This window comes from Rhipicephalus microplus, chromosome 4 (assembly GCF_043290135.1).
Source record: "Rhipicephalus microplus isolate Deutch F79 chromosome 4, USDA_Rmic, whole genome shotgun sequence".
NCBI lineage: Eukaryota > Metazoa > Arthropoda > Arachnida > Ixodida > Ixodidae > Rhipicephalus > Rhipicephalus microplus.
The window spans coordinates 144,187,697-144,211,622 of NC_134703.1; the positions used below are offsets into that span (position 1 = coordinate 144,187,697).

Sequence of the window (23,926 nt, forward strand, 5' to 3'; positions counted from 1 at the left end):
CGTGAGCCCGTGCGCCGACCTGTTCTCTTTCTCCCTCCGAATGAAAAACAACAAAAAACGAAAATTACTTTTGCATTAGCAGTGGTACACTGCGTATGAAGGACACTTTACCGAATAGTTTTCTGCGGTATCATGTCGTTTGTTCTTCATTTTCAACACTGTATGTGCGTACATGCTTCCACGACATGTGCATGGTGTGGCCCCCAATGATGTTCATCTTTACTTTTTTTTGTGCGAACAGTCATGTAATCACTACTGAGGGGATGTCAGATTAGGTGCTGATTGAAACTCTCAGACATCGCGATGAATACGTCGGAACTTCGGAGGTCCACACGTCATGCGTTTGTCTTGCGCTGCACTGGGAGTCCGTTAGACCAAAGCCTTAGCTATTAGCTGATCAGCTCTGGCAACAAAAAGACATCGTGTTAAGTATAATTCAATGAGTGCGATGGCAACAAATTGTTATGTTATACAAAGTAAGGGTGGCAGCCAACTCTTTCAGATTCGATACCACAGAACCCATACAAGATGTTGGGGTAAGCGAATACGGTTGTTTCAGGGAGAAGTGTTTTTTTCACAGTCTCTTCGCATTGAAGGTGAACTGATGCTTATCAAGGTATCACGTGCGCCAACGATCGCGACCGCACTATTGAAATAAAAGTTCCTACAGTTTGCCCTCTTAAATAAACTCTCATACATTCTTACCTAGTTGTTATCTGCTGGTATTTGTGATGATAATTGAGCTGTGGAAGTTGGTCCAATGCCTCTACGGTGCTCAATGCAACTTGCCCTTTCACAGTGCATCATGGACACAAGAAATGAGTCGTTTCCTCTAGTGAACGTCAAAGCAAAACAGGGGCTACTAAGGGAGGCTTTCATCCTACAGTACACTGTATATACTTGGCTAAAGACATGTGTGAAGACCACTCCCATCAACTTGGCCGACCAGACTTTGCAAAAAATGAAAAAAATAAATTGATTCATGCCAGAAAATGCCATAATTGTCACGTCTTGCATATGGCGCTTTTTGTGGGATCCACCAGATGGTGATAGGTGTTCTGTGGCTTCGTCACACGGCACTATCTGTGAGCTCTTTATAGTATGACCAAATAAGGTTTTATATGCGTGAATAGAAAATTGAACAAATATTGCGCACTTTCATGGAAAGGCTGAACCCAAGCAAAATTGTGGAAAAAAGGTGGAACCCATCTGCTACTGTATGCAGTAGTTGCTCCAACAGTGATAACAATCAAACAATGTATTGTTAACTCTTCAGCACATGTTCATACTAGAAACACTTTTACAGGCTTTTAACGGAGTGCTGGGAAGTCCACCAATGCTGCAGGAGCAGCAGCAGCGGCAGCAGTTGCAGGCACAGCAACGTTTGCAGCTGCAGCAACAGCCGGCTCAGCAACTCCATCCTGACAAGCAGGGCTCCCCGCACGACCATAGTTTGCTGGAGGCCATGCAACCTCAAATGAGCGTCTTGCAGGCACAACACTTGGGCATTCTACCACAGCACATGCAAGGTGATTCTCGAGTTTACTAGGGGTTTTCTTCCATTAAGGGGGGGGGGGGGGGGGCAATATTACACAAACATTTTACTTTGCAAACATTTGCTTGTGCTCTTTACTTGCCTTTGCCAGTCTCATCACCATAGCAAGGCATCGAATCAAACACCACCGGCCCAGTGTTGTTGGGAACCTATGTGAATACTCGCAAAGCTACATGCTTGCTTGATCGTAGTCCTGCTGGAGAAATTAGAAGTGTTTGACTAGTTTTGCGAATGAGTCGTCGCTGTTCAAATCTTATGCTATCGTGGCGCCCAGCTGGGGCTCTGGCCCTGTTGCCGAGAATGTGTTTTTTCGCTTACTTACAAGTGGTAGTCCACAGTGCATTTTCTGTATGAGTCATTGAGAAATTTATTTGCACGTTTACAGGCGTTTTTGCATCCCCCTATTTGAGTGGTAGAGCGACTTTTATAATGCATTAGAAGGCGTATTATTGACTCTTATTTTTAACATTCTCACGGCTCTCCTTGATTAAAAGCTATTTCAAGCTTTCAAGAAAAAAAAAATGTAAGCGGGAAACAGTATCGCTTAATACAAACAATTGAAATTTGGCCCTGAGGTTAGAAACGAACACGTGACTGTTCAAATCCAGATGCACAATGACAAAACAGCATCATGAATGGAAAGGGTCCTAAAAGTGACATCCTTATTGAATTCAGTAGTGCGCCACTGCAGTTCGGAGGTCAGTGCCAGCGTCTCATTTTGAGAAGCTTTTGCTTCTCGCGTTGAGTAGACTTCTCTTTGTTGATGGCTTTGGTGAAATAAGTGAAGCCTGGTTAAACTCTTGGGAATCCTGACCTTGTTTGCCACAGCCAATTCTTTGGAAGTCATGCCCTTGCAAAAACTCTAAAAATGATTGTATTCATTCAACATGCAGTTAACTTCCGCTGAAGAACACAGTAATTAAACACGTTCTTCAACATTGCAATCAAGTGTTTGCTACAGTAAGCCCCCTGAAGGTCGAATTTAGTCATCATTTGGGCGTTCTCATTTGGTTCTGTTAAAGAGGGGAAAGGCCTAAGGCAGACGCAGATGTGGGGCACGTGAATCTATTAAGTGCCTTCTTGACAACATGGCCAGCACCATAAAAAACAAAATGGCTTTCACTTCTTGTTTCAACACAACCTTTGTTGTCAAAGATGCCTCTGTCTTCAAGCACAGCTGAAGCAGAAAACAGTCGGGTTTCCTTCACCCAAGAGTTCATGAATTAGGCTTGTAACGCATGCTGCCTTTTGTTTTCAAATGTCTTATGGCCCATAGAGTGCACTTAAATATGATCTCTGCTGGTGAGTTACTGCTGCTAGATGGCTTCGCTAAGTTGCTGTATGCTATATTGTTAACTATCGTAAAGTTCCGAGCATGTGCCCCTACGAATGCAAGCCCCCTCCCCCCCTTTCCACTGCTTCACAACAATGCAACACAACAATGCAACACAACAATGCAACACATCAACAATCCTGTTGACAAAAAAAGTTTCCGGGGATTTTTCTACAGATATTGTGTTTCAACCTGACAGCTTTGGAAGGCTCGTTTTGCAGTAACGTCGGTGTCATTGTTATTGGTTGTGAACGAAAAATCATCATCTTATGCTTGACCGAAAAATAGAGAACGGTTCAGATAAAATAATTGATGAAAATATCTTTGTTCAGAGTGGGAAACGAACCAGGGTCGTTTGCATGTGAGTGGGGATCGAACCAGGGTCGTTTGCATGGCAAGTGGATGTTCTACCACACTGCCATGTCTCTGCTTCTGAGAACAGTGAAAAGAACTTCCCCTGCTTAGAAATGAAGTGAAACTAGCTTTCATGCTTCACAAACACGTTTCATTTATTTATGCTTCACAATGCGACATGAAATATTATGTGTTGTACAAACGCCCATTGCCAGCGGGCGTCAGAACATGCTTTTTTCATAATGGCTTCGTGGTTTAAAGCCGATCAGCAAGTACAAAAGGCGCACATGCTACTGGGCCTATTCTCTTAAGGCGGCGTAGTGGGTGCATATATATATCAAGTTTGAAAGTGTTTTATGCACTTGATGTTTGAAGAACACACTGAAGACGGGATATCACTCTCACGTTCAACTCCTAAAGGCGAAGCTGTAGGGTCCCCTGAGTTTCTTTCTTCTTTCTTCTTTTTTCCTTTTTGGTCTTGCTGGCTGCCATAAATCCAATCCAATCTGATTCTGCTTTGCTCTGCAGCCCGATTGCTCCACACAGGCTCTGTGCCATTTGTTGCTTTGTGTTTGCAGTGAATGGTCAGCTATACCTAAGCAGTTATACGCAGTGGCAAGAAAACTTGAGGTTATTCGATGGCATCAAAAAAAAAAAAACAGAAAGAATGTGCACTGGACGTCCCGGCAATTCAAGTTCAACCAGAAGCAGATATGGGAATGGGAAAAGACTTTCGATAATTTGCTGCAGCTAAACTACGGGAAGACAGAACTTTGATGGAATCTCAGTAACGGTGCACCAGTGTTCATTCAGCGCGTGCCCAAAAGCGTCTTCGCGACACTTTCGCTACATCAGCGGCAGTCGACAGTGCTGCAGCGCCCGAAAAGCATCCCTCCCTTTATAAATGGCCCGTTTTTTTTTTCTGATTGCGTACAAAGAATTTTCATCGTACACTTTTTACTGCAAACTGCATTTTGGCATCGGCATCTACACGCTTCTGCGTCGAGAGCAGTTTATGAGCAGAACTGTTATCAGTCACTATCTTAATCATAAAGTGACACCTAGCCAACGTGTTACAATGCACGACACTCACTCAGCAGAACAAAGGTGGCACGAGGTTTGTTTTAAGTCAGCCAGAGCTTCTGCGAATTCGAGCTCCCACGCAATGCGAGCGTTCCGAGGCTGGCGAGCCGCGCTTCTTTCTGGTGATGAGGATGTTAGTCTCCAATGCCACAGCTTCTCCTCTTCTTAAAAGTTCAAATGATCAGGAGCGCGGCGCTTACACGTTGAGCGCCGCAAAAGTCGAGTTGCCGGAATCAGCGAATCTCTTGTGCTTTCACCCGAAAGTTCCTGACGGGCCGATAGCGCGTCAGTGTCGCACGATTCTTCAACTGAAACGTCCGGCGGTCGCACTTCGTCAAAATGCCGCCATTCCGTTCCCTCAGTCGTGTCCACACTGACCATGCCCTTGCCCTGATAGTCCTGCACGATACTTGGTATCCCCCATTTCCGTGGCCGAAACGTTTGTGTCTAAGCACGCTGTCCTACCGGCCATCGCTGTTTTCGTTCGTTGCACGGCTTTGCTCTAACAGCACCTGTGGTCGGCATAATGCAGTCGAGTTTCGTTCATATTTGATACCCCAGCAAAAGCACCGCTGGAGACTTGCCCTCCTTCACTGGAGTGCAGTGGTAACAGAACAGAAATCTCTAAAGTCGAATTCGTAGCGGAATTTTTTTGTTTTTCTTCAAGCCTTCCTTCAACGTTCTTAGGGCTCGCTTTGCTAAACCATTTGATTGAGGACGATAGGGCGCTGTCGTCAAGTGTTTTACTTGGTTTTTTCGCTAGGAAACTAATGAATTGGAAACCCGTGAATTGAGGTCCATTGTCCGTCGCAAGAGTGTGTTATAGACTGACCCTCAAAAACACTGCCCTCAGGGCCTCCACTGTCACTTCTGCTGTTGCAGATTTCGTTAGAACTGCCTTCATCCGCTTCGTTTCGGCATATACAACTATATTACCATGTGTCCTTCAATGGGACCTGTATAGTCGGCGTGCAACCGGCTCCATTTCTCTCCCATTGTGGGCCATGGTACAGGTGCTGGTGCTAGAGGCATCGCCGCAGTCTGTGTGCAAGCAGGTAATCTACGCACTAATCACTCGATCTCACTGTCTACACCCAGAAACCAAAACAGGGATCTTGCAATGTTCTTCATGGTCGCCATGCCTGGGTGTGTTTCATCAAACAAGTCCGAAATGCGTCAATTTAGAGCCGTGGGAAGCTTGATGTGGTGTCCCCAGTAGATCAAGTTTTGGTAGTAAGTGACCTCAGCCTTCTTGCTGAAGTATAGCCGGAAGCAGCTCTGTCTTCAGACAACAGTTTTGGCCAGCCTTTCTTAATCCAGAATTTCATTTGCTGCAGCAGAGGATCCACTTTTAGAAATTGTGCCACATCACTGACATTAATCGCTTCTTTTTCCAATCATTTTGGGTATGGGACATACGTTGATTAATCGAATCTAATGCGCACCTTTTTTTCGGTTAAGCGAGTTCATAAATCGCATGGGCGTTAGAATCGAGTTCGAAAAAAAAAATGAATACGGTCATTCTATTGCCATCGGCATTTCCAAAATAGCCGCCTTCTACGTGCATCGGCATGGCACGTCGGCCATTTCTGCCTATGTTTCCCATGTGCAGCACTTCGTACGTGTGCTGAGGAGTTTGTAATCTTGTAGTTCATCATCATCGACCGCATAGAAGGACCGACTCGAAAAACTCGACGAGTGCACCACGATGCCGACTTTAAGATAAAAGTCTTTGCGTGTGCCGAAACGGTCGTGAATTGGGCCGCATCACGGTCGTTCAGAGTTTCCAAAGCGTGCATGCGGGACTGGCAGAAACAAAAGCAGAAGATTGTCAACAGCAAAGATTCACGAAAAGGCTTCAATGGACCACAGCAGGGTCGGTTTCTGCAAATTGAAGAGCTGCTCGCCGAGTACGTGCTTGAGCAGCGAGCGGCACAGCGGTCCGTGACGACAGAACTGCTCCAAGTGCGTGTTATGCAGTTAGCTTTAGAAAAAGGGCTAACGCGGAGCCAGTTCAAAGCGAGCAGGTGCTGGCTAACTAACTTTAGGCTTTAGGCTGACTAACTTTAGGCTTTTCCCTCCGAAAGCCAGCGGGCATGGGCCAAAACTTGCTGGAGGAGAATGAAGAAAAGCTTAACAGTTTTCAGAGGTTCGTACTAAACTTTCGGCACAACAACGGCTACCTGCTTGGGCAAATCGGGAATGCCGATCAGACGCCTCTTTTCTTCGACATGCCTGGCACCACAATCGTCTAGAAGAAAGGGGCAAAGCAAGTTAGCGTGCTGACATCGGGCCAGGGTAAAACTAGAGTGACTCCGTTGCACATCAGACAGGCACAAGCTTCTCCCATACCTCATATTTAAACGGAAGACGCTTCCGAAAAGAGTCGTTTTCCCGAGTGGTGTGATCGTGCGGGCCAACGAGAAAAATGGGTGCGCGCTGCAATCAATGTCTTACTTTTTTTTTTCGTCGTGGAAACCGGGTGCGCGTTACAATCGAGGGCGCGGTAGAATTGAGTAAGTACGGTACTCTGGCGGATTTTCTGTGCTGGTACCGTGTAGTGTGTTCGGTAATGGCAGGCGACTTAAGGCATCAACATTTGAGGTTTCGGTTACCGTGCGATACTGCACTGTGTAATTATAATTGTCCAAGAGAAGAGCCCACCACTGAATTCTTGCTGCAGCCATGGGAGAAATAGCTTTTTCTGGGTTAAGCAAACCTGTCAGTGGTTTATGGTCAGTCACTTAATCAACCTGATTGCCATATAATAGTCCTTAAATTGCATCTCGCGGAATACCAGGGCCAATGCTTCTTTTTTTAGCTGGGAGTAGTTTCGTTTCGCTTTGGACAAAGTTCCGGAGCAAAAATTAATCGGATAGTCTGTGCCGTTGACGCGATGGGAAAGTATTGCCCCCACTCCTATGGATAAAGCGTCGCATTTTAATGTCAAAGGGTGTCAGAAACTTTGACCTTTGTATAGCCTGCTTAACCTTTCGAACTGCTTCCTTATGTAACTGCTGCCATTTCCACGTAGCTCCTTTAATTAGCAGATTGTATAATGGCGCTAGAACTGTGGAAAGGCTCGGTAAAAATTTGGTGTAATAGTTGATTAAGCCCAAGAAGGATTTCAGTTCGCTCACTGACTTGGGGACCGGTGCTTGAAAAACTGCTTCAATGTTGTCGCCCTTCGATATGAGCCCACTAGCATCCACTCGATGTCCAAGGAAGGTGACTTCTTTTTTTCAGAATTTGCATTTCTTGATGTTTAGCCGGAGACAATAGTCCGGTAAGCGCAGCAAGACTTGCTTTAACAATGAAGTGTCATTGCGCTTCTCAGCCACTATGATGTCATCCAGTTAGGCTTGTAAATCCAGATCTTTTAATGAGGAATGCATATGCCTCTGGAAGATGGCCGGAGCTGAGCTAATCCCCCAAAAAAAAGCCTATTGAAGCAGAATAGACCCTTGTGAGTGTTTATGACTGTCAGCTTCTTGGCCTCTTCGTCCACGGGCAGATAGTTATATGCTTGAATCAAATCCAGTGTACTAAATACTTCACCACCATTCAGTCGTGCGAAGATGTCATCCACACGGGGCAGTCAGTACTGTTCAGTCACTGTGGCCGTGTTCGCTGTAAGGTGAAAATCTCCACACAGTCGAATCAACCCAACAGTTTTAACAACTGGAACTACTGGCGTTGCCCATTCTGCAGCCATAACAGGTGATATCACACCGTCAACAACCAATCCGTCCAAAGCGTCAGACACCTTGGTTGTGAAAGCATATGGCACTGTACTTGCTTTGAAAAAGCGGGGCATGGCATTTTCCTTCAAGATAAGCTTTATCACAGGTGGACCTTTATAAAGTCCTAAACCTAGCGCAAACACATCTTCGAACTCCTTGAGCAAAGTGTTAAGTTCCTGGCTCGTGCGGTCTTCATTGCGCGTGTTGAGGTTCGCGATGACATTTGGCCTCAACATGGCCACTCCACAATTGTTAAACGCCTTGATGGTATTCCTTCCGCATAACACGGGTCAAAGTGTATCGACAATAACCAGGGTGCCCTGTACTTCGTGCCGCTCACAGGTCGCTTTCATCTGCACCTTTCCAACCACTGGAAGTTCTTCCAAAAAACATGACCATTTGAGAGTGGTGCTGCTTGGAGGTGGCCATCTGCTTTGATTCTGCTTAAACAGGCTCATTGAAATAATGCTAACAGGTTACTCCGTATCGATTAACATGGTAAGTGGCACACCATCCCAGGTGCTTTCCTTGTAAATTGGCTTAACCATGCGACCAGTACTCGTTTTATGAGCCACTATAAAATAGAGCTTCTTCTCATCTTACGAGCTATCGTCAGCTGCTGCCCACAGGATGTAAGTGCCACAGGGCTTTCGCTGGGTTTGTTCTCAGCACATTCGAGTGACGTGTTCTTGTTTACCGCATCGGTGGCACACCATACGAATGTGATAGCACTGCTCGTTCAAATTAGCTTCACTGCCGCACCTATGGCAAGGTGTCATGCCTTGGGCCTTCGATTGCCTTTTTCGTGGCCTATTCTGACGCACGAATGGGATGCTACTCTGATCGGTATATTGTATGCTTCTAGCATTCGCGGTCGCGGTCGGAGCAGCAATAATAAAATCCTCTGCTTCTGCTAGCATCAGGTTCCTGGAAGTCAGCAAATGTCGTCTCACATCGTCATCTAAGACTCCACACGATTTGGTCTTGTAGCATGCGGGCAAGCGACGATCCGAAATTGCATTTTTCTGCCAGCCACCTTATTTCAGCAATGAATTCAGTTGTGATCGATTAAAAAAACATAACTTGCCGCTATTTCGTTGACTTTCGGGGCATAGTACTCCTCGAGGTAATTAACGGCATTGTCGTAGTTGAGTGCATTGATTTGCTTCAGATGGCAACGTCCCTTGACCACTTGAATCGCGCTGTCCAGTAGCGAGGCCACTAACACTGCTCGTTGCTTCATCATGTTCGTGATGTCTTGCGCTTTGAAGTAGGCGTCAAAGCGAACTCGGAACGTTGACCACGTTCGCTCATACACTGGTAGCCGTCCCACGCTAAGGCTCTGCAGGTCCAGGACTGGATGAAGTCCTCGTTGTCCTCGTTGCCACTGTTACAACACACACACTCACTCAACAAAACATAGGTGGCACGCCGTTTATTCCAGGTCATGCAGAGCTTCGACGAACCCGAGCTTCCACACAGCTCGAGCATTCCGAGACCGGCAAGCTGCGCTTCTTGCTGGTGATGATGACGCTAGTCTCCGATGCCACAAAATGGAAGGCCGTTAGAGGCGCTTCGTGATAGCTTTGGTCCTGCTATGAAAACAGCAGTGTAATAGTCATACTGCAGATGAGCGCTTTGCATGAAAACTGCGATCTAATAATGTGCTACATAGCTATAAAAATTTAAATGCCATTGAATAACAAGAATACCAATTTTTTACCGAGCACTGCGATCGATGGTAGATAACGCAGTGCCAGGTGGCACTGACAGGCAGCTTGGCACGCGCTCTCGTGGTCTACTGTATTTTAGCGTGAAAGAAGTGCAAGAAGTCCCGCCAGCAACTGGATTCCTTCTGAAGAGGTCATCAAACTTGGCAACTACATGCAGTTGGGAAACTTCATAGCTTCCAGCCATTATATAAATCGCTGGAAACAGCGTTCCACTGATCAACTGCGCCGCACTACAACCGAGAACCAGAAGACGGTCTTGGAACTTTTGGTGGCAGCAAGTGCCTTTCGGCCTTCGGCGAACTCGCTGTAACGACGCAACAGCTACACCTTTATAACATGCCCAACATGGATCAGACGATGCGAATAGACAATCCTGCCAACAGGATGAACAACGTGGTCGGCAGAAGCACTGTATCGATTGCAAACACTGGATGAGCCCGACGACACTTTACGATTTGCCTAGCTGCTGATTGAATTTTGCCAACATCTTTGAATTTTGGTACCGTTCCAGGGATAGCCCCATCCCCCCAACACTTTGCCGGCAATTTCGACTTCGTTGGAAGGGAGGGAGGGCACTTGCTAGGAATTTTACGGTGTGTACAGAAAATATCAAGGACTAACGGCCTATCTCTACAAGCCCTTCATATGTCCTCACAGTGAAGCTTTCATCACAATGGCGGAAACAGTGAACCCATGTCTTCTCCAGCACTTTCTCTTCTTGTTTTATATTCTTTGCCCATTTTTTCTGACGAGGAGCGTCCGCTGACGCACGAAACAGAGAAACTTCTTCAGCAAATGTTTTTTACTCATCTTTGCACAGTAGTTTCGTGAAAACCAAAACGAAATTGCTTCTGCTGCATCGATTGTACTGCTCCTATGCTGACAGCATGCTACCAGGCATTCTAGACTTCATAAATTTGGAATAAAACTTTTTCTGTACATATTTTTCCAACATGCTTCTTTAAATATGACTTGGTGGTGAGCTTTCTTTTGCGATATCGAGATCGTATAAGCACTAAGCCTATTGGCAACTTCAAGGGGAATCTGTATTTGTTCATTAAATCAGGAAGTTCGTAAGTTTGGTTTTCATAGAATCGAGTTTCAACTGTATGCATGCAGTAAAAGTTTGTCGATTTGAGCTTTCAGGAAGGTGCTTGCTGATTTCTAAATGAATCACGTGTGTCCAAGTTCAAATATTTGAAGAAGTAAATAGGCTATTAAGTAGCTTTTACTGTATTTTTTCGCACCTATATGGGCCACTCGGTTTCCGTGTCATATTTTCACATTTGTTCGGAACATTATGACGCCCATTAGTCTTACTGTGCAAAGTTTGCTTCTCCTTACTGTTTCATTTGCAACCTAATAAAAAGCTCTCAAGAGTTGTGCTGCTCTTTTGATGCCTAAAAAATTGGATGTCTATTTTGCCTGCAGGAGGCCATTAGCAGCATTAAATTCAGGACTGCTTTATGTTCCTGCTCCATAACCTCTTTGAGGAACTAGCAATTAGGGACAGTGTTATTTTCTTTTATGTACTCATGAGCTGAATTAACCTGTTCCCTTAACTGCAGGGCCCACACCAGCAATGTTCCAACCTAATTCTTCCGGAGGTCCTGACAGTGCTCTCTTGTTCAAGGAAGGGCATCTTATCCGGAATGGCGCCTTCCCTGCACAGGTTACATCGCAGCAACAGAGCGTGGTGGGTGGCTCTTTGTCAGGAAAAAGCCAGCCAGCTCAGAATGGCGTGCCCGAGCCAACCCAGCAGCCCCCTTCAAACCAGCAACCACAACAGCAGCAATGGCATCGGCAACCTGCCCAAGCTGGTAATATGAGTAGCATTTATGCTGCTTCGTTTGGTACTGCTGATGCCAGTGCTGGATCGGAGACCCTGCGAAGAGAGCCAGGAAAGAAAAAGACTGTTGGCGGCTTGGTGAAAGAAGTGGAGGCGCAGAGTGCTGAAGGCCCTGGTGAAACTGGCAGCGAAATTAGCGATAATCTAGATGACTCTCTCGGGGGTGAGTTGAATGCTAATGAGGGCTTTAAGTGGGGGGCTGTAGTTGCCTTGGAGACCGATAAACTTTGTTGATGGTAAAGATTTATACAGTCTTTCATTTATACCCCTTCATACGAGACTGTGGAAAAGACAAATTGGTATAGGAGACATCCATGCGTCTGCATTCAAGTAGGGTGGATAAGACAATGCTTATGTGAAGTCTTTTTTATCAGAGACGTTTCATATTGGAGACGAGAATGGCTCCCAGGTGTGTGCCTCCTACAAAGGGGTTCAACCGTATACAGTCAAGCCTACGTATAAAGACACTAATCACCAGCTCGGCGATTCATGCTACTTTCACTGAAAATGACAAAATTTTGGGTGTTAAACGTATCTGAATATTGAACTGTGAGTACAAATCGAGTAGAACATTTGTCGAATATTTCTCAAATATTTCTCCAATAATTTCCTAATACGCCGAAGTGAAATTACTGGGAAATAAGTTGGAGGAAATTTGTGAGCATATTCTTAAGATGTAGCTCTTTGAAAGTGTTTCTTTTTTTCTAGGTTGATAAGCGCCTGCAGGGTAATATTTCATTGTCTTATCAAGAGTGTGGCAATACAGAGGCTGAATTATGTTAGTACATGGTTTAATGCAACCAATGCGTTATATGTGAAAGGCAAAGATGTGTTATATGTGAAAGGCAAAAAAAAAAAAGGCAACGCCTTTTTTTTAGCGTTACAAGGAATAAAGCTCATGTTTCGCGTCCGAGACGCATTCTAAATAAGGGTTTGCTTTGTGCCGTGGTGTCACGTCCTATTCCCCATGGTGTGCGGAATTCCGTTGAGGCATGATCTCAATTAGCAGCGCACCTGTAGACGGTTTCAGTTACCAGCTGTGTCCTGGTTGGGCCAGGATTCAAAAAAAAAAAAACCGCGTACTTTAAGTTGATGCTGTGATCGTTCACCTATGTTTTTATAGCTTAATGGCATCGTTCGGAAAAAAAGAAATGATGGCAGTAAGATTGCTCAAGAGAAGCGGGGTAGGTGTCCGTTTCCAGGAACAGCCTAACGAAGAACTCATGCCCATGACTGCCGAAGAACGCATGCGTGTATTCTCGTTCATATGGTCGCTGTGATTCGCACTTATCGACGCGGCGGTTGATGCTTGCGTGTTCAGGATGAAAACAATAAGTGGCTGTACCTGACTAACACAGTTATAATTACACCGTAATGGGGAAGTAATAAATGTGAGCCCAGCAAATTGTAATGCTATACGAAGTGAGGCTGGCAGCTGTTATGGATCCAATCTCGCGCAACTGTTAAAAGAAAAACTTGTCGCAGTTTCTCCGCAGGGGCGAATCAATTAATCCAATGGAATATAACGCTGAGAACTGCTAGCAGATCGAAACGTGCAGCGCGCTGCTCACGCACAAATGACGCACAAAAACAACACGCACAGGACGAGAGCTAACTAACAACATTCACATCTCGACGCTGACCGCGCTGCTTAAACAAAAAAAAAGAACGATGCACGAAACGTAATCACAGGTACAAATATGAGTACGAACTAACGAGCGTCCCAATTGTTACTTCGCTGTGTGAAAAGCACGCTCTTTTCGCAAACGGGGCCTGCCCAGCGAGCGGGGTTGACCATTGTAGCCCAGGCAACTAACGCAATCATTCCGGTGAAAGGGGAATGCACACGATTCTCCCTACCGAAGGATAAGCGCCGGAGGACAAGCGCTAGCGCACAAGCACCTAACCTCTCGCGCCCACGCTTAAGACAAAGCATATATGAGAGATAATCGCGCGTTGGCTCATCGCGACGAGCTGGGTGCCGAGCGCGGGCTGCTTTTTTACTTTTTTTAGTTTTCCTTTATATAGATACGTATACATATACCGTGCATGACGGCAGCATTGGCAACGATAAAAAACAGCCGAGAATACATATCGATATAATTGCTATCGCAATGAAACGCTGTTGAAAATAATAGAGGAGATCTACTTTTTCCGCGGTCTATTAATTGCGATGAGAGTGGAGCGCATCAAAGAGCGAACCACCTGCGGTTTATCACTGCCGAGATAACGTGCGCGCCGGCGATCACAGCCACGCCCTTAGCAGCAAAGTGCAGTGGTTGCTCGAGCGGCATCCCCTTCTTCTTTTCATGCTTTTTGCAAGACGTGCAGAGCTCTTCCTCAGTTCTTCCTCTATAGGCCTCCTGGTGCGGAGGTTGGGAAGGGGGCTGGTGTTGTACATGCGCCTTCCGAGCGACAACAGAGATGGGCCGCATCGTTCGATCTCTGCTTCAGCCGTGTTGGTCACCCCCACTCCTCATCTCCGTTCATGTTTTTGCCCGTGAATAGAACGTACGATGCCCGAGAAAAGACATGAAATCCGAGTGATTGTGAATCCATCCTTGTGCATGAAAATCTTAGCATTGATGTAAAAGTATGTTTGAATAACAATTTGGAATTGATACGGGACGTAACGTCGACGGCAAAAACCCGTTGACAGTGTCCATATAGTTTCTATCGCGATAATAACAAGGCAATCGCGCGGACTGGTTGTCGGGTGTGCGCCATCGGTTCGCTGGGGTAGGTCTCACCCTTGTCGCAAGAGGCGATGAACGGAACGGTGGCTGAAAAGGCTGCATGGTGGGCTAAAGCTGAGGCTGAGGGGTTGCGTCAAAATACGTAGCGGGCATACCCGCTGCAAAGGACAGGTCGAGCGGTAGCTTCGGCATAAGTCAGAAGGGCGGGTGCTGAAGCAACTTGAGGTGGCCTGGTGACCACTTGGGCGTAGTTCAGGGCTGCAGGAGACGGAGGTTGTGGTGGGGATGGGGGGTACGTACAGGCATGACCTCTGCTATTTCCTGCTCAATCGCTCGACGGATGGGAGGAAGAAGCGTAGTGGCCAATTGTTGAACAGCCGGTGGGTGGGCAAAGGGTAGGAGAGAGAACTGGCACGCGATTTCCTCACGGATGAAGGACTCGAGGTCTGCCATCAACGCCACTTGGTCACATGTTGTCTGCAGAAAGATTCGGGGTTAATGTACTGAGGCATATGTGGATTTTTGAATCATCAGAGTTAAGAAGAAAATGGAGGCTGACGCCCAGTGTGGGTGAGAGAGTGCCGGGAGAGGAGGTGATTGTCAATACTTTGGTGTCACATGGGCGTCGGCAGGATTTTCCCTTGGGGACTGCTAACTCTTGTTGAGTTGCAGTGAATAGGGGGCGGGGGTGCTCTCTGTGAGGTAGCCAGTATCTGTATCCGTTCCCGGTATCTGCCGCCATGTGCAATCCTCCAAAAAAAAATTGAGAGATCTCACATACCATGGGAATCCATGTTATTCCAAGCATGCAGACGTAAAGGAGTTGTGATGCAATTTTATTCTGGAGCAAAATATTATGAAATGATGATAAAGCTATGTATAATTGTTACACGTACAGACATGTTACACTGTCACCTATGTTTTTTATAATGAGTTGTTCACAGTTGTGTAACCATGCCAACAGCAATCAACAGCAGAAATAGTCAATTGAATTGTAGGGCATGTGCCTGCGAGGAGGGTACGCTACGTTGACAAACTACAATTGATGCTTAACCACATTTGACATGACGTCTGTATCAAAGGACCTCATAAGTAATATTGTTACAGCCAGTTGTGATGAGATGGTTTTATTTACAAGAGGTTCGTTCGTTCGCGGTGGCACATTGCGATCTTACCAAATTCTTCCTCTTCTTCTCTGCCTTTCACATGTCCATTACATTCCACCACAAGCAGACAAAGCCCGTAGAGCTAGTTAGGATGCACAAAGAGGGTAGAAAAGTTTGAGCCGAGTAATGTGAGTGAGCTGCGTTCGGTTCGATCATCGACCATTGGACAAAAGACAAGCTATCACGTGGGTGAGCTGGCTGAGATGCTTGAAAACTAAAAATGGGCCTGAATATCTTGGCAGAAACTTTTGACACAATCCACTCTTGCGTTGCAGTGTCCAAAGCAGCACCAAGTCACCTTTTTTGAACGATACTGGTTCATCAGGGTCGACGTATCGTTCCTTCGAACAACAATGAGAGGGTAGAGTTCAAAGACGGGCGATTCGCCGGGACGTTGATAGGTGAGAGTTCAAAGACGGGCGATTTGACGGGCTTCTTCTTCGGGGCACAAGGTGTTCAATACAGAATCGTCATTGTGTAGAATGAAGGGCAAGAAAGTATCCAGAGGGCTTAGTGGCAACCTGGCGTAGAACAGATAAAATGGGCTAAAGTTCGTTGTTTCATGTTTCCCCGTGTCATACGCGCATGTTCGGCAGGCTAGCCAATGTGATGACTGTTGCAAGCATACAGAGCAATCAGCCGCTTGATCTTGCATCAGCGATCCGGCAAATAGTACGTGAAGAACTTGGGCTGTGCGCACGAGTGGCACACCACGCATTCATGTTTCGCCGTGTCATACGCGCATGTTCGGCAGGCTAGCCAATGTGATGACTGTTGCAAGCATACAGAGCAACCAGCCGCTTGATCTTGCATCAGCGATCCGGCAAATAGTACGTGAAGAACTTGGGCTGTGCGCACGGGTGGCACACCACCCAAGCACTCATAGCTTCTACCTGCCACCAGAGTTCGAGCGAAAAGTTGCTTTCTTGTCCTTGCTCCAAGCGGCAAAAGGAATTGAGGATTATGATTCCACACTTCGGTATCAGCCACGTCTGTACGATAAAGTCCCTGCCTATGACGCTCGATCACATCGAGGACAGTTGCGTTTTTATGCTCGTGACTCTGAGCCTGACTGCATCCCGCTGCGGCAAGGACAGCACCGATCCTACTACCAAAATGCAACTTACGACCAATACAATGGATTCCAGAAAGTGGCAGAAACCCATTATTCACGTGATAACGAGCTTGCTGCCCAACAGCAGCAGCCCAGGATTCCTTGCGATAAATGTAGTATAACCTGCGACCCTCCCGTGTGCTACAACTGTGGTTTCACTGGGCATATTGCTTGGTATCTCTGTCAACAACGCTGCTCGTCACGAAGGGCACTAGCCATGTTTTCGCTACCAAGACCGGGTACATCATATGACCTGCAGACAACTGACTTGTTTTGAAGGGACTGCTTTTGGCGCGAGACAAGACCCAGTGATTCGCCAGAATCCATATACAGTTTGACACTGCCATTCAACCATTCTGGTCGCTTGCCTTCTCCCCTGTGTCGTTCTCCTTTTCTTCGCTGCCTTTCACATGTCCGTTAAATTATTCATAAAATTGATAGCCAAGCACTCCAACCAAAGTTGACCTTCCACCAACTTTACTCCTGTATGGGGTGTTTTCCCGAAGCACTTTGGATACCTATCGTCGCTACATTGCAAAACACTTAATTGGCTTGTATAATGCTTGAGTTCCATTTTTGCAGGGGCTCCGAAGTTTATTCTTTGAATTTATGGGGTTAACACTGCCCATGTCAGTTTTCTTAATGTTCTAGCATTTCAAAAAACAATGCCTGTTCCCACTGTTTCTTGGCACATTTCAACTGTCAATCACCAACGGTGCATACTTTCATACTGCGGCTCGTGGTATACAGGTATGTGCCACACGAGTCGGCAGGAAATAGTTTGATGACCTACATGATGTGATTTCTTGTAATTTATGTCATCACCAGCGAGAAATATTCGTCCCAGCCTCTCATTTTCCCATACTAATTTTCGTCTACTCCTACATGAGAAGACGGTCACGAGAGCCGCCAGACGCAGGCTGCTAGATAGGGAGACTGACAGAAAGGCTCAAAGTTCCTGCAGTCCTCTAAAAAATACTTCCCATTTATTATATGGACTACAGTATCTGCCATTTATTTGGGTTAGTTGATATTGAGTGGATGTTTGCATGTTACATTGAACACGCACAAACATACCGGAAAAAGAGACAGGATGTGTAAAATAGCAGTCGTCCTGTCTCTTTCTCTGATACCCTTGGTGTTCACTGATTTTATGAAAATTATTGCCTCCACTTGACTGAAGAAATGTGGCGCTCTGCTCTTATACAGTCAAGCCGCAACGAGAACAGCTACCAGTCAAGTTATCAATTGGAATATTCTGCCGGTAGCGATATCGATTGTGATAGTGGCATCTAAAGGAGCGAAAGGAATCCTTGCAAAGTTTTCACGCGTGTTGTTAACGTCAGACCTGTATACCCTTGCCATTGTTGCAAACGCTGTTTCTGGCAACGGACGATCTGGCATAGCGGTTGTTTGCGGTAAACATATTTAAGGGCGCTGCTTTCATTTGTGAGTGGAAGTGTCGTCACATCTAGAACGTAGCCACATGTATCAATCTTGAAGATGTACAAACTAGCCCCCATTTCCACCTTATTAGCATAGTCACATTTTATAAATGCAATAGGGTCAAAAAGGTCATTTTAGCTAAATTCTGGCATTGGTGCTGGCATCGTTGGCTGGGAGCAAAAAATCATCTTTTGTATAACAAAAAAAATTCTGAAAGATGCAAATAAAATTGAAAAAAAAAATTATCTTCACTTGAAGCCAAGCTGTTATCTTGGCAAGCAGATGTTCTACCACACAGCCACACGTCTGCTTAAATATACAGTGAAAAGAATTTCTCCTGCTTGGAAAGGCAGTACAAATAATCATCCATGCTTTACAAACACATGTGTTCTGTATACAGGCTTCACAATACAATATTTAATATCGCAGTAATATAGTTTGGTACAAGTGTTCAATGCCATCGGGCATTAGTAGATGTATTATTATTACGACTATTTGGTTCGAAGCCAGTCACCTATCATAACAGGCAGTCACGTTGTTTGCAGGTATTTGCTTTAAGACTACATTGTGAGTGCATAGCTTTCTTATATATATATATATATATATATATATATAGTGACACAATTACAATACCTATATTCATTAGGTCCAGGTGGGACTGTGTAAGAAATCAAACCTCTTACTCGTGCAGAATTATCGAACTCGTAGTGAGGGAGGATAACAGAAGCGCCTGATTCTGCCCTGCTTGCTCTGTTTATACCACTTTTCTCGGGCTTCATCCTATCACTCACTTCTTTTTCCCATCAGTCGTTTTGCCTCGGTCTCCTACATTTTACCTCTTGACTTATCTTCCGAGGACATCGTTCCAAGGATTCCTGCACCTTAATTTTTCTCTTTTCTGTTTATAGACCAAGTGGTGTGCAAAACTAGTGTTCTTTTTTCAACTATCTGCAAGGCTTGTTTGTGTGCTTAAAGACGGAAATACGGGGGAGCAATCGTATGGACGAGTTGGTAATACAACAGTGCAAAAGAAGGAGAAAAACAAAGCAAAACAGTTCTAGGATGCTTTGTCTTTCTTCTTATCTTTTTTGTCGTTGTGTTCTGTGATGTCGCGAAGCTTTAACATAGAAATTCGGTTTGGAAGGGAGCCTGTTGTCAGTCGGAAAAGAGTACTGTCGGCAGTACTGACAACTGGTTGAGTTGGTACTGATTGATGAGTGGGTGCGTGTGTATTGCGCTGGCAGTCACAAATGAATATTATGAGCCTTTTTCTTGTTCACCAGTTCCTGTATTTTTTTTTTGGTGAAAGTGTGCTCAGGGCTTGTTTATCATTATGTTTGAGCTTGGGAATCAACCGGTTGCACTTTCATTACAGAGCCACCCGTGTGCCAGCAGACGATGTTTACTGGCCAGTTCCACATGAAGGAGGCATTCTTCCTGGCGCCTGGTTGGCGCTCGACCGAGGTTCCTACCATCGATCAGTCCCAGGGGCAGCTAGATGAATGGCCACACCAGCCTTCGGGGGGCCAACTCGCAGCTCCACAAGGCAGCTCCTCTACTGCACAGCAGTCTTCCCTGTTGATGAGCTCGTTGGGATTCCAGAGTGGGCTCTCTACAAAGGACGGCAGCCAAGGTGTGCTTTCGAGTGAGCAGCCGCAAGCTGTTGGTTGAAGTTTTAAGATGTGGTGCTTAAAGATGGCAAATAACGAAGCAACTAGTGAGAAGTTGAGGACGATGCGATGTGCAATAGAGGAAAAGAATACGATGGAAGCAATATTACAACATCAGAGGATGGCAGACTAGATCAGGGAATAGAGAGGGGCCGTACAGAGAGAAACGGACCTGGGCTGGCCACAGAATGCATAAAGCAAACAACGGGTGCTCATTAAGAGTAGTAGAATAGGTGCCAAGAAATTGAAAATGCAGTTATGAAAGCCTGAGAGTTGGATAGACTTGTAAAATTGGGAACCTTGCGGGGATCAAATGTAGTTAGCTCGCACAAGATAGGCTAAACTGGCAATTGTTCCAAGAGGTCTTCGTGCTGAACTGTACATAATCAGGCTGCCAATGACAATGTTACCTTCACTGTGTGTGCATTTGTGGCATTTGCAAAACCTCAGCTGCAATCTGTGCCATTTGCCAACACAAAGCGGTCGTATGCCAACTGCTGCATGCTAACCCCACTTCTCATTTTTCTCACTGTTGCATATCAAATGGATGTTGTTGTAGAATCCGAGGAGGAGGTAGACGAGAAGTTCTGTCTATGAAATTCAAATCCTTGACCCCTGGGTGCGGGGCAACAGATGCCGGGCACGCTATCCACTGCGCCAAATCCACATACATTGCGTGCTTTGAAAAGCACACCTGTCATGTCTACTGCTGTGCTTTCACAGCGTTAAAATGTAGTAATGCATCATGACCGTAACATCTGCGATTACTTTCTTCAACCCGACGTTTCTATGCATCCGTCCCATTCGGCGCGTTTACATAAGGGTAGTGAACTTTTGTCAACTTCTAACGCACTGTCTGGTGGCGACCTTATCCCAAGCATTGAAGTCGCTCATAGCACTCACCCATACTAATCCATACTCAAAAGTTTGCTGGCTCTCCGACGTCTGCTGATTTCGCCCTGTTTTAACTTCGCGTTCGCAACTCACCCGGCGAATAATCACGGCTGGCCAAAGGGATGGCATGACGCATGTTGCGTTTCCCTCTGATCAGAAGCGACAGTGAGGTAAGTTGTCATGCGGGTGAATTTTAGAATGTATGAAGGGGGAAATCAAGGTGCCTGTTTGGAGTCGCCGCCAAACGATTTGCTCAGTCTGGGACAGTGATTTATGGGCTGGTGCATATAGAACTTGTTCAAACAAGCCAAATCCCCCCTTTGCGGGAGCTGAGTGACAGGAGCGATGGGAGGCTGCTCTGCGCAGCGCACGACCGGACGACCAACTCCCAATCGTACGCTGGGCTATAGTGGTCGCTGGACCAGTGTACGATCGGACCACAGATGTCAGACGGAATGTGGTTGCCATCACAGAATAGCTATAGGGCGTGTTTCGTTGCAAACTCACATAGGTTTGATTTGTGCATTAGTGCAGATATGTGTCATATCTCATTGTAATAAAGAGCGATCAGGGAATGCAATGCTTTCATTTTGAACATAGTTAAGCCACAGGCATTTGGTGTGCCAAATGCTGCGTCACGTTATCGCTTGCCTGAGGCCTGTCTTCAGGAATGGCACGAACAAAGAGATATCCTCAGCTGTATGTCGACCAAGAAAGGTTCTTAAGCCTGAAAACAGGAGCAAGATCTGGACCTTGTAAGCTTCATTGACAAATCCCTTAAGCAAAACTTGTAGCCAATTCTTGTTTAGGTAATAGTCTCTGGATTCCTGTGCAGTCGATGCGTGTTGAGAAGTGGTTTTAGCTCTTTCGTTACCGCGATGAAATGGCTATTTTCCGCATGTCTCGGCAATAAGGTTACTGCGTGCTTCAAAAACACTTCAGCACACAGTGCAGCATATCAATTTATGCGCAATCTAAAGCTCTTTAAAAGAGATATTGGTCTTAAAGCAACAAAAGTTATTTGGAATGAATTTGAAAAAACAAAAAAGGTGTGTAATTTTTGGTTGCCAGCTGGTAAACAGTGCAATAAAAAAACACTATATATGTAAACACATTTCAAACAAGTATATTTCAGTATATACGTTTTGAAAATAAATGGCTCAGGAATTCCGTATTAAATAATAGATTGTCTACACAATGTTCATGATAACATAGACAAAGCAATTGTGAACATGGGTGCTGCTCCTTTGTTCGTGCCATGCGGTAAAGCATTGCTTGGTTCATCATCAGACATAGGTGCACTCGTGCGCATTTATCAATAAATTTTTGTTTTTGTTACAATAGGAGGCCTGCAGTGGTTCTATCGTAAATGGATACCCGTGACGTGAACAATCCTTCAATAAATCAGATGCCCAAAGAACTGCCCTAGTTCATGTAGTGTCACCTGTTTCTGCGAGCTAGAAAGGTTGATGTTTCAATGTATGTGTCCTAGCACATTTATTTGTATTTTTGCAGATATTGTTGAAAAAAAGTTCTTTTCAATCCTTAAATGTCTTGCGCGACTCCGTAAGGCGGGGCCGAGATGTGCTCCATCAGCCGTCTTGAAGCTCTGCTCTCGGCGCTAGCATATTGCTCTTCTGTGACGTGTGGACCTCGCACGTGAGCAAAGTAACTCTTAAGATTGAGCACAAAGGTCAGCAGGTACGCACGTGCAGCAGAGGAGACATTTTCAGGCTGTAAACAAAAAAGCAACTCTGGGTGGCTGCGAATGTCTGACTGACATATGATATCGTCGCCCTGAGAGCATTAAGCTGAGCTGCTATCATTCTCTAACTCAAAATTTGTCATCAGCCAATTTAACTGTGGTCACAAGATAGCTTCGAGAATTCATGTTGGTACGACGATGCCATAGGAGTGACTAGTGTCACGGTATGTGCCTCTGTGTCTGATAAAATGATACAAGCGAAACTAAAGCTGCTGCAAAGTGATTCAAAAGGTCACCTGCACACTTCACACATGCGGTTGTAGTTTGGAAATAATTTTTTGTAGAGTATATCTTCTCCAACTCGAAGCACCAGCTCTGTGGCGAATAGCTTGCATGTATTTCAAACAACTATTATCGCTCAGCACGGTAAGATTGTGAAGCTGACTCCTTTGCTTAATATTCGACTTGGGAGGGTTCTTTTAATCACCGAGTTTAGATGTTACTGTAGCATTACCACGAGTGGTGCGCACTTCTCTCGACTTTTTTAAGCCCAGCGAATTTCTCCAGCAACACACGTACAATATTTCACGTAAAGTTCTGTAAAAAAAATCTCTTGTCTTGCGAAAATGAGCAAATTCAAACTGATTAGGAGAACTAACTATTACAAAGTGCTTTTTGCATGAAAAACATTGTGGACATACTTAAATCGACAATTTGAAGCGCCGATTACTGGGGAGCAATTTAGATAGGCGTGGTAACAAAAGAGTTAAAGCCAAGATGAATTGGTGACTACACAAAATGAATTAACAGGTGATTAAATTTTACATTCTATGTGGGCTCTATGTCTTCTGTGTGGGAGCTTTATTTTTCGGCTGTTGTAAGTGCTTGAACTGATTGAAATCCATGTGTTACTGAGATTGCTGTTTCGGTATGCATGCAGTCCCCTGCAGTCTGAGCCACCCCCGAGTCCGCGGACAAATCCCGATGCAGAACTGCCGTTCCCGGAAGGATATAACAACATTCACGAGCAGGAGAGCGATGATGCCCCCGTCCCTTGGGCCACCTTCGCACCCGTTCTCTATGCCAATGAACGCAAAAACCTGCGTTCGGAGTTCCCAAGTAAGTACACTTACATTTTTGCCTGATACGCCTATGAAAATAAAGCCGTTAAAACAGGAACCATCACACATTCAAAAGGTTCAGCTTTTTCAACATTCAAAAGGTTCAACTTGCGATGGGTCGTGTACTCTTGTTGCGAATGCAAGCATAGTTGACTGTCACACAAGTGTCCTTGAATGGCACTTCATGGCTGCACTGTATGACCAAAAATTCCTTTGCTTCTGTTCTTTGTTTCTTGTTCTTCGACAGCAGGCTTTCTTCTTTTCACTTTGTTGTCAGCACATTTTCTGCTGCTTTCATTACTGCTTCAGTTTTGTTTTTTCACTATATGCCTAAAGCCTCTCTATCCATACCGACACTTGGAAATTAGTGTCAACATTTGATGTGTGCCATTATTCTCTCGCAATACAGTCAGCTCCGAAAATACACACGACTGCCGAATGGGCGGGGGGTCTTCAATCTACCC

The 23,926-nt window shown here is 45.4% G+C and overlaps 2 protein-coding genes across 6 annotated transcripts in view; one reads left to right on the plus strand and one right to left on the minus strand.

Annotated features, from left to right (window-relative positions):
• LOC142814639 (disintegrin and metalloproteinase domain-containing protein 10-like) overlaps positions 1-23,926 on the minus strand; it is a 260,313-nt gene that overhangs the window by 215,559 nt on the left and 20,828 nt on the right. The window lies entirely within an intron of this gene.
• LOC142814638 (uncharacterized) overlaps positions 1-23,926 on the plus strand; it is a 199,052-nt gene that overhangs the window by 125,236 nt on the left and 49,890 nt on the right. For 4 of the 5 annotated variants that reach the window (XM_075893705.1, XM_075893707.1, XM_075893709.1 and 1 more), the window contains exons 4-7: positions 1,307-1,529; positions 11,370-11,813; positions 19,448-19,717; positions 23,282-23,460. In XM_075893705.1, coding sequence (XP_075749820.1) covers positions 1,307-1,529; positions 11,370-11,813; positions 19,448-19,717; positions 23,282-23,460 — 1,116 coding nt within the window. The remainder of the gene's footprint in view (positions 1-1,306; positions 1,530-11,369; positions 11,814-19,447; positions 19,718-23,281; positions 23,461-23,926) is intronic. The other variant, XM_075893708.1, reaches the window with a different exon arrangement.